The sequence below is a fragment of the Brachyhypopomus gauderio genome, chromosome 1 (assembly GCF_052324685.1).
Source record: "Brachyhypopomus gauderio isolate BG-103 chromosome 1, BGAUD_0.2, whole genome shotgun sequence".
Lineage (NCBI taxonomy): Eukaryota > Metazoa > Chordata > Actinopteri > Gymnotiformes > Hypopomidae > Brachyhypopomus > Brachyhypopomus gauderio.
The window spans coordinates 31590586-31599404 of record NC_135211.1 but is presented as its reverse complement, the minus strand read 5'-3'; the positions used below and the strand labels follow the sequence as shown (position 1 = coordinate 31599404).

The following is an 8819-nucleotide window of genomic DNA, read 5'->3' as shown; positions in this document are numbered from 1 at the left end:
TTAAATATTTGGTTTTAACCGTAAAAACTGGGGGGGGGGGGGGGGGCAAAACCGGCTTTTGAATTACGTCCGTGCAGCTTCGTCCTGATAGCTACGAAATCCGACTACACAATTTAGTAGTCCCGACTACGCAACTTAGCCTGGTCTATTTTTCGAATCACAAACAATGCTTTGTGAATATATTAATTTGCATTGCACGTGTTGGGCAAATGGTGGACGCTTATTTTAATACTTTTCGGAACGTTTTTGAGCTCGTAAGAAATCAAATAGCTATAGTCTATGGTAGGAACTAAACACAAATGCGCGAACGCTGTCGGACAGAGTTCACTGTGACACGCGCCTGGGCCTCGTGCGGAAGCACGTGGACGTCAGCAGTATGGAGCCTAGTTCGCGAGCGAGTGGACTTAACTCACGTTTTGTTCATAATGTCACGTGTAAAGGTTATTCCGGCGATATTAACACGTTTGTTTAAAACCGTCCAAAGCTGTTCTCGTTTCTTGTTAGCTTGCTAACTAATATCATTTTGAGTAAGTTTGAAAACGTGAGACAAAACGGGAAAAGCGGTAAAAAAGGGTTTCTTCCAGACGTGACAAGTACGGTTGTATTAACATGACTGGTCATTAGACCTGTCCCGTCAGTGATGGAAGCGATATTCCAGGCTCCGAAACGTAGGACAAAGATTTACGGATCATTTGACACTCCTCTTCCTCTTCCATTTAGCAAAGATGCTTCCTCGCACCAGAAACCCCAGACCCAGATATACCACGCAGAAATAATCAATCGGCATGTCATAGTCAGGAGAACTGACCATATGCTAGCGCTATATGAAAAGGTAGGCTTGTCTTCTGGCGAATGTGTTCATGTCTTTATTCAGCTGTGTCCCACCGTGGTGCAGGGAGCGGGTGCAGTGCGGTGTTGGGTACACAACATGCGCCACATGGAGTCTCCGAGCTGCGCGTTAGGAACACCCTCAAACCACAGCATCAACCCACTATACGTCTTGCACTTGCAGGAAAATTAGTTAACATTAAATATATATTTACAAACGTTTACAATGGTTGCTAGTGTTTGCCAGTTCACCTAGGACTCCCGCTTCATGTCATGATTTTCTTGAAAATGTAATGTGAAAACTTCACAAGACCTTGCAAAATCCTATAGCAAATATAGCGAACCCTTTTACAGTACTTGTGTATATTGTAAGCCTCACCAACTGCCTATTTCTCACTGGATTGATTTGAAATTTGTACTGAATTTCCAAGAAGCTTAAAGTATATTTTGTAAAATATATTTATATAAATCAAAGTTTAACCAATTTAATCTCGTGTTTTCAAATTTATACTGTTAAACTTTTGTCACATCTATAATTTATATTGTTATATTTTCCCAAGAATTATTCCATTTTCATTGAAGCACTTTTATGGGGAAGTGTTCATATTAATTTTCAGTATATAAAATGACTTAATACTTAATTTTTATAGTTACTTCATGTGCAGCCTCCATATTGGTAAATAATACCCTCTACGGGCTGGTTAAAAACCCTTACAGCTCCCTTTAAAACCTTTTAGCCAAGATTTTTTCAATGTCAGTTTCTTCCCAATGTTTCATAAGGGCTCAAATGGATCTGAGGTTTTCCATCTCGTTGTGATGCCTACTGATCTTGTTTTTCCACTGCGGTCAATAAATTAACAGGTTACGGCGTGTATGTCAATTAGTACAACTAAACTAATTTCACACATCATCAACTAGTAGCAATCGACAACAAGAAATCAAGTCTGGGCTAATCCCATCTGAAACAGGTTTGGGATTATTGTAGAACAGATTGCTACATACCGAGAAGCATGTCAAAGACTGCAATCCAAATTGATTTCATCATTAAATTAAGCAGTTTGGTGTGACAGTGAGTTCAAGTCCTCCTCTCCTGGGAAAAAGCCTACAATAACAGGCAAACTGCCACGGACAGTAATGGAAAATGTTGTTTCGCTAAGCGGAGAATTGACAAGGAGCTGCTGAAGTTCTATCTGTTCTAACTTGATGCATGATGCCACACTTTAGATCCCACTTGTGTTTCTCAACTTCAGTTGAATTTCAGTTTGAAATATTAAATATTTCATGTTACTTTGGTTTTGTCCACTATCACAAGAAATAGTAAAAATTATTCAATGATTATTCAATGAGGATGTAATATAACATCATTGTTTTATATATCAGCAAAAAATATAAAATAGTTTAAAAGAAATTAGATAAAAAATTCACACAAAAAAATTGGAGTAAAACTAAAGAATTTTGGAAGGTCTCATGAATTTAATATAAGTTTTCATATGATTTTCCTACATGAAAATCCAGTGTGAGTTTGTATGGAGTGACGTGTTTGTGAAAAACCCTGAAAGGCCCAAACCTGATGTGATGGCGCGTGAACACCAGCCCTCGCCAACCCTGTTGGACAGATACAATAAAGAAACAGGACACCTGCTAATCGATCTATGTTCTTTTACAAAAGAGCCGTCACTGCGAAACATACAAAAATGCATTTGCCTTTGAACTCCTAAAATAGAATAAAGTGTGTAAAATAATAAGTGTGTGTGTGTGTGTATAATTTCAGGGTTACTTTGGTAAAGGAGTTCTGTCGAGAAGTGGACCAGAGTGCCGTATTTCTCAACGCTGGGAATGTGGGTATTGGCATGATGTCAATGTCAGTATATTGAAGCCTTGAGTTAAAGTGCAATAAACAGTTGATTTGCATTGTTTGTTTTCTCTAGACAAAGGTGATGAATGTTTGCCTGTCATCTGCTTGTCAAAGTAAGTAATCTGACGCCACATTATAGCATTTTTGTATTGTTTCTATTTTCATTGTTAAAACAATACTGAGATTTGTAATCTCCAAGAAGTAAAATATTCCACAGCATATATCAGGCAACAGCAGACTTTCACAGAAATTACATGAACTTCTAAGAATACAACAGGAAAAATAATCAGAATGCAAAGAGATTAGACAGAGGGCTGAAGGCGAGAGAAATGTCAGATAATCCTAAATGAAACCCTAAATGAAAAACCTCTGCTCTCTGTTTCATCTTTACCAGGTACCAGAAACATGTGCGATGGGCCCGCTCGGTGCTCCTCGCACAGGGATTGGATGAAGAAGTTGTGACCGACATACTGCAGAAGCTGACACATCCTGTTGAGCTAGACCTTAGAGGAGAGCATGGCACCAACCAGTCCAGCTCTGAGCAAAACCAAGAGTCTACAGCACCTCTGGCGCCACCTTCAGGCAGCACGGCTCAGGACCAGTTGATGGAAGAAGCGACCGTTGAAAAAGATGCGAACGATGAGGGAAACGACTTTAAAGGCCCAGAGGGTGAAGCACCGCAATGGCAGGAGAATGCCCTCCATGATCCACTGTCTGAACTCTGTCCTCAAGAGCCTGAGACCGTGGATCCAGCTGTGATGGCAGCAGTCAAATGCAGAAGACATGACGACTGGATCGTCCACTGTGGATGTCGGCCAGACGAGAGCCAGATTGTGAGCGTTCTGGCGAACTCAGGCACCCGAGTACGGGGACCGTCCGGAGCTTGTGGCTACGTTCTGGTAGAGGAACCCAATGAAAAGGACAGCGGCGATCCAAATCTGGACAACACCTCCAATGTAAATGTGCACAAATGTGACGGCATGATGTGTTTTAAAACATTAAAGGTTCTTGCGGGTTCTGGTCAGTTAAGAAACACTTTAGCCTCTGAAAAATCTGAACTGGGACACACTTAACAGGCAATTGCATTCAACACCGCAAAGGGCAGATTCCCCACTCTAATATGTTGTCTTCAGCTGTGGACATTTGTAAGCCGATGATGTACCAGAGTAGGTGCGTGCAGTAACCCTTAACCACTTCTTCCTTCTGTGTCCAAGGTCAAGTTGGTTTGCAGAATCGACCCTTTTAACATGATGGAGTACTTGCAGCTCAGTTATGAAGAGGTAAAGCACTTAATTCAAATAATGGAGTGCTCTTTTGTAAAACATATACATATTGCTGTGGCTTAATATTAATATATATACAGCTGTATATACAGCTGTGTCTTGTAATGGGTCCCCAGAGTACACCGCTATTACAGTGGCCTGCTATTAATAGCTTGATTTGTTTTCTTGCAAAGGTGGGGACGAGATGAATGCCTCAATTAAGCCGTATTGTCACAGCTGGATTTGATAGAGGGAATTCAGCAGACCGAGCCAGCACAAACAGTTAATGGAGCCGCAAACGTGTCCAAGCCTAGCTCTCCTGACGCTCCTCTCCCTACAGGCTAATGTTAACACAAGCCCCCTCAAGGATTAGCATGTTGATGTAAAAATTCTAGTGGATGAACACGAGTAACCCGACTCAAATGAACCCGAGAGTGTCGTCAAACAGTCATAGAGGAAGTATAAAATGAACGCTTGCTGTTTAATGTCCAGTTATTTACCGTCCAAAGTTGTCGTTTTTACCTTTCAGCAAAATGCATTGTGTTGACTTGGTACAAAGTCCCAGAAAGCAATAATAAGATTGCAGCTTAGAGCTCCCTCATTCCAGCTGTCCCAGGACGTGCAGACCCGCCGTCTTCGGCTCATCCGTCACTCTCACTCTTCTACATTGCAGGCTTTCTTCTTGGTCTTTGCGCTTGGGTGCTTGTCGATCTATTATGATGGGGTAGGTACACACACAAGCTCTAGTCGAATGCTGTGACATCTCTGTTTTCCAGGCGGAATGAAAAAAAGGGGATTTCTGGTTTCTTCTGCAGGAGCCCCTGTCGGTCCAGGAGGTGTGGGCTGTGTTTCGTGCAGCACAGCCCAACTTTGAGTCCTCGTACGCAGCCTATCACTACTTCCGCAGCAAAGGCTGGGTGCCCAAGTCGGGCATTAAATATGGAGCAGATTTGTGTAAGGACGTTTAACCACGTCACTCGGGCTACACTCGAACGTCCTAGTTACCAAGTAACACGTTGTGTTTCACTTTAAAAACCTGAGCTTGGTTTGAAACCCCCTACAGCTTAGTTGTATAGTTCAGACTGGTTCCCAGTGCTTAACCCGTTCCCAGTAGACTGGACTCGGTGGTTCCGGTAATTAGTCAGCCCATCATGAATTTTAAATGGGTGTGTGAGTGAAAACCCTGAAGTTTAAGTACATGTTTACACTAGCAATGAGAAATCCTCATAAATTTCCGAGTATCCTATTCAAATGTTTGTCTCTCATTTCTTGATGTCGAGTGATTGCAATCAGTGCAGTAGATTTTCCATTCGGTTCATGCTGGAGAATAAGAGGTGAATAATTCACACACACTAAGCATCGCTTCCCTTGATCCCCTTACCAGTTTGTCTGCTGTCTTAATGTCGAGGCCAGGAAACTGACTCTTGGCAGTGAGCTTGGAGGGCACGAGTCTGAAGTCATCAGCACTCAGTAGCTTCCATTCTGACACACGATTCTCGTACCTGGCGCTGTGTAGAGTTACAACATTGTTTTTGTTGTTGTTGTTCCAGCTACTAAGGTTTTCTTTTAACATTTTGGTTTCTTCCGCAGTGCTGTATCGGAAAGGGCCGCCGTTTTATCATGCGAGGTTGGTGTTGAAATATGATGTGGATTGTTTAGAGATGTGTTGGGTGGGGAGCTGCATTGGAGCTGCAGCTTTGTTGAGACATCCTGTCCCAACAGAACTGTGTGTTACAGAGAAGTTATGTGTAGATTATTTAGAGACGGATATTTACCTCAAGAGGAAGAACAGGCATCCAAAGATACCTATAAATACCTACACGGATTTTTAAAAATATTTTTTGCTTTAAACAAGTTCACTTCTATAAAATGTCGGTCAATAAGAAAATATGTATTTTGAAAATGTGTATTTCGAGGTTTGATGACATCACGGGCCTCTGATCTGGGCCTTTCTCAGTTGAATGTTTAGTGTGGTATTGCCCCTTATTCCAGCTGTGTGTATGGGTGGTGTTTCAGCTACTCTGTGGTGGTGGAGAAAGTTGAAGAATCATTCCAAGGTGTTCCACTGAGGGCCTTCAGCTGGAGGTCACTCGCCGCCCTCAGCAGAGTCACCGGTAACGTCTCCAAGGTGACGCACCGTCGTTGCTATAACTGACTACTTCAACATAACACGCGTTAGAAAGTGAAATCAGAGGTTCATCTGCCCTATATCTGCTGCGCAGGAGCTGATGCTTTGTTACATAATCACGTCACCAAATATGAGGGACGAGGTGTTCTCACCAGAATTCCTGAAGAGAGTCAAAGTTCAGGTCAGACACTTGACTGGGCTATTGATTTCATTAATATGTTTAGTTCTTATGTGTGTTAACGACTTTGTGGGGATTTTGTTACAGGAGCTAATTGTAAGCAGATGGATATCTTCAAAAGAACGCACGGAGCAGGAAGAAATTTAGACAGAATTTCATTGCTTGTTAAACAGTAAGCTGTTTATGGATTATCTTTCAGTGTCAATAAAGTTAACTTGTGCACTGCATTAATTTGTTTTCTTTAATGTTCATTGAAGCTACAGACACGCGATTCCTGGATTACCTGAAGGCAACAACAGGCTAAGTGACACATTGAAACTAAACCCACCAGGGTGTGTCCTCCCAACAATGCTAGGATCTTCTGTATTGTTTAGCTTATTGTCTATGAGAGGATATTATACTTTCTATAAACAAAAGATTTTATGCAGGCCCCAAAAGCCAAATATAATGAGAAGCCTGGTTTATTGAAGGATGTTAATACAAGATCCAGCAATACTTTTCTCATATGAATAAGCAAATATACTATTGAGGTCTGCCCATTCTATTAAATCAGAACATCTACTTTTTATCAGACGTTTTGGACAGGTGTCAATTTCCATAAAGTTCTATTTGTTCTTAATTATTACAATGTTATTTATCAGGTCATAAAAGGGCTCGTGCGGGATTATTTCGCTCCAGCAGATTAAACGAGTGAGAGTCAGTTGTGCTGCTGATTACCTGGATTGCAAATGCGCATTCACACGGGCCAGTTGGGATTACGACTGCACGGACCTATTCTGAAATCTAACATTGCTGGTTCAGGGGCGGAGCTTAGAATGATATCCATACAGACAAAATTACATCAAGTTCAATGTTTGCTGTCCCCTCGGTCCTCATCGTTTTGACCCTCCTGAATGTCCCCCTTTGGGCTGTCAACGATGTAGAAGTGGTTCTGGGAAATCTCCTGGCACAGCGTGCTGTACTTGGACGCCTGTTTGACGCGGGGCAGGACGAAGGTGCGCGTGAACTCGTCTTTGCCCAGCGCTCGCTTGGACTGTGCTGCCAGCACGCAGTTTATGAAGGTCAGAGTGAAGCTGTAGCAGTTGTGGGTCTCCTCGTGGAAGCTGTGGGCAGAGCAGGCGAGAACGAGAGCTGAGTGACGGGGCTTCTGGGGCCACAGATCAACACACCAGTGGGTCAGCAGCTGCTAAAACGTTTTAGAAGACCGCAGGTGGAGTTTGGCTTTAGAAACACTGAGGAATGATGGGGGGGAAAGCTCAACTGTACCTCAATATGTTCACTGATTAAGTCTGAACAACACACAAATTAGACACTAGAGAGAAATGTTTGTTGTGTAAAGGCTAGCGAGCAAATCTCCCCAGGAACAATAAGTACAAATGCATACCTTTGCCACAGTGGATCCCACATCTGAGCAGAGGAGAACTTCTCTAGGTACTGATCCCATTGGTTGATGAGGTTGAACATGTCTGGCTGTACTAGAGGCACGCTGATGCACCTCTCCCAGCCCTGGCTGTCCCTGCGCACGCCGCTCCTGGTGTAATTATACACTACTCCTTTGCAGGAACAAAATGTATTATCCAGTTAGGGTTCTGTACAATTGTAGATACTCCTGATAACAATGTAAAAGCAGTTATATGCATTGGCTTCTTTATGTGTGAAAATTCTTAATTGCAATACATGTATTTAACTCATTTTCACACTATACAAGGTTTTCGTGTCGCTAATAGATTCAAATGCAAATTTGGTGAAAGATTATTGAATCCTGCCACTTAACAGTTAACTGATTGTAAAACAATTAATTGAATTGGACATAATTGGAACCATTACATGTTTGTTTTGAAATTAACTTTAGAAACAATGGTACATAGATACCATTTGTGTCAGTAATTCCAGTATGTAGGTCTGATCCACCATCAAATTCCCTGCAGAGGAAATGTGAAAAATCTGTTGTTTCTTTAGTTGTTTTCTTATGAACCACTGAACATTATTTCCACAGAAAAACACTGATTCTTAACATTTAAGATCAGCCATACCTGAGAGTGTTTTCCTCTGCAGGAGCAACCAGGAAAGCACATGGTGCCTTGTGTCCATTGGAGAAAGGGTTGGGGACCCTGACGGGAGCCTCTTCCAGCCTCCTACCACTGAAGCTGACCCCACACCCGGGACACTGCTCAGGGACGAAGAAACAAAAGATGGCCTTGCCACAGTGACTGAACCTGATCACGTTTTTCTCCATGGGAGCCAACCATGGGGCAGCTAGCAGCTCGGACGACTCCCCACGGCCTCCTGCTTCCTACTGGGGAGCTGGTGCTGGAAACGGCGGAGACCAGTGGGTGTCTTTCGGCAGTCTCACGCCCACTGGTCTCTGTTGGGAACCTATCAGGTTGCAGCTAACCCTACACCTATGGGATGGCAGGATCTGTTTACATTTGAACTTTTTTTAATGCTTATTTGCGTGCAAGCTTCGGTGGCTGTGCACGCTTGCTCGCTTCTGTGAAGGACGATGTAGAGTCCATGTGTCTCGGAACCGTGAGGCTCCGTTCGGCTATGAGCATCCTTTATCTGTTT

The 8819-nt window shown here is 42.7% G+C and overlaps 2 protein-coding genes across 5 annotated transcripts; one reads left to right on the top strand and one right to left on the bottom strand.

Annotated features, from left to right (window-relative positions):
• Positions 1-317: 317 nt before the first annotated feature.
• Positions 318-6643, top strand: tsen2 (TSEN2 tRNA splicing endonuclease subunit). Of its 3 annotated transcripts, none has more exons than XM_077009578.1 (12): positions 318-593; positions 721-832; positions 2600-2666; positions 2757-2796; positions 3078-3639; positions 3898-3963; positions 4619-4669; positions 4761-4899; positions 5536-5572; positions 5962-6073; positions 6168-6254; positions 6339-6478. In XM_077009578.1, exons 2-12 carry the CDS (start codon positions 812-814, stop codon positions 6396-6398), a joined length of 1242 nt encoding a protein of 413 aa, XP_076865693.1. In that variant the 5' UTR covers positions 318-593; positions 721-811; the 3' UTR covers positions 6399-6478. The 3 variants fall into 3 exon arrangements, with proteins under 3 accessions (XP_076865693.1, XP_076865686.1, XP_076865676.1); XM_077009571.1 differs by adding an exon at positions 6509-6643 and having other exon boundaries at positions 319-832; positions 6339-6423; XM_077009561.1 differs by having other exon boundaries at positions 319-832.
• A 455-nt stretch (positions 6644-7098) lies between these two features.
• On the bottom strand, positions 7099-8487 carry mkrn2os.2 (MKRN2 opposite strand, tandem duplicate 2). Of its 2 annotated transcripts, none has more exons than XM_077009629.1 (4): positions 8285-8487; positions 8124-8173; positions 7636-7804; positions 7099-7354 (listed from the first exon to the last, which is right to left on the bottom strand). In XM_077009629.1, the coding sequence occupies exons 1-4, from the start codon at positions 8485-8487 to the stop codon at positions 7099-7101; spliced, it is 678 nt and encodes a 225-aa protein (XP_076865744.1). The 2 variants fall into 2 exon arrangements, with proteins under 2 accessions (XP_076865744.1, XP_076865754.1); XM_077009639.1 differs by having other exon boundaries at positions 7636-7801.
• Between the last annotated feature and the right edge of the window lie 332 nt (positions 8488-8819).

What these genes read in the sequence shown, in the direction of transcription:
- tsen2 (XM_077009571.1), top strand. Translation starts at nt 641, where the DNA reads ATGGAAGCGATATTCCAGGCTCCGAAACGTAGGACAAAGATTTACGGA. An exon ending in TGCTAGCGCTATATGAAAAG is followed by an intron (nt 833 to 2,599) that starts GTAGGCTTGTCT and finishes GTATAATTTCAG; the next exon opens with GGTTACTTTGGTAAAGGAGT. An exon ending in TATTTCTCAACGCTGGGAAT is followed by an intron (nt 2,667 to 2,756) that starts GTGGGTATTGGC and finishes TGTTTTCTCTAG; the next exon opens with ACAAAGGTGATGAATGTTTG.
- mkrn2os.2 (XM_077009629.1), bottom strand. Translation starts at nt 8,487, where the DNA reads ATGGAGAAAAACGTGATCAGGTTCAGTCACTGTGGCAAGGCCATCTTT. An exon ending in GCAGAGGAAAACACTCTCAG is followed by an intron (nt 8,174 to 8,284) that starts GTATGGCTGATC and finishes TTTCCTCTGCAG; the next exon opens with GGAATTTGATGGTGGATCAG. An exon ending in TGGAATTACTGACACAAATG is followed by an intron (nt 7,805 to 8,123) that starts GTATCTATGTAC and finishes GTTCCTGCAAAG; the next exon opens with GAGTAGTGTATAATTACACC.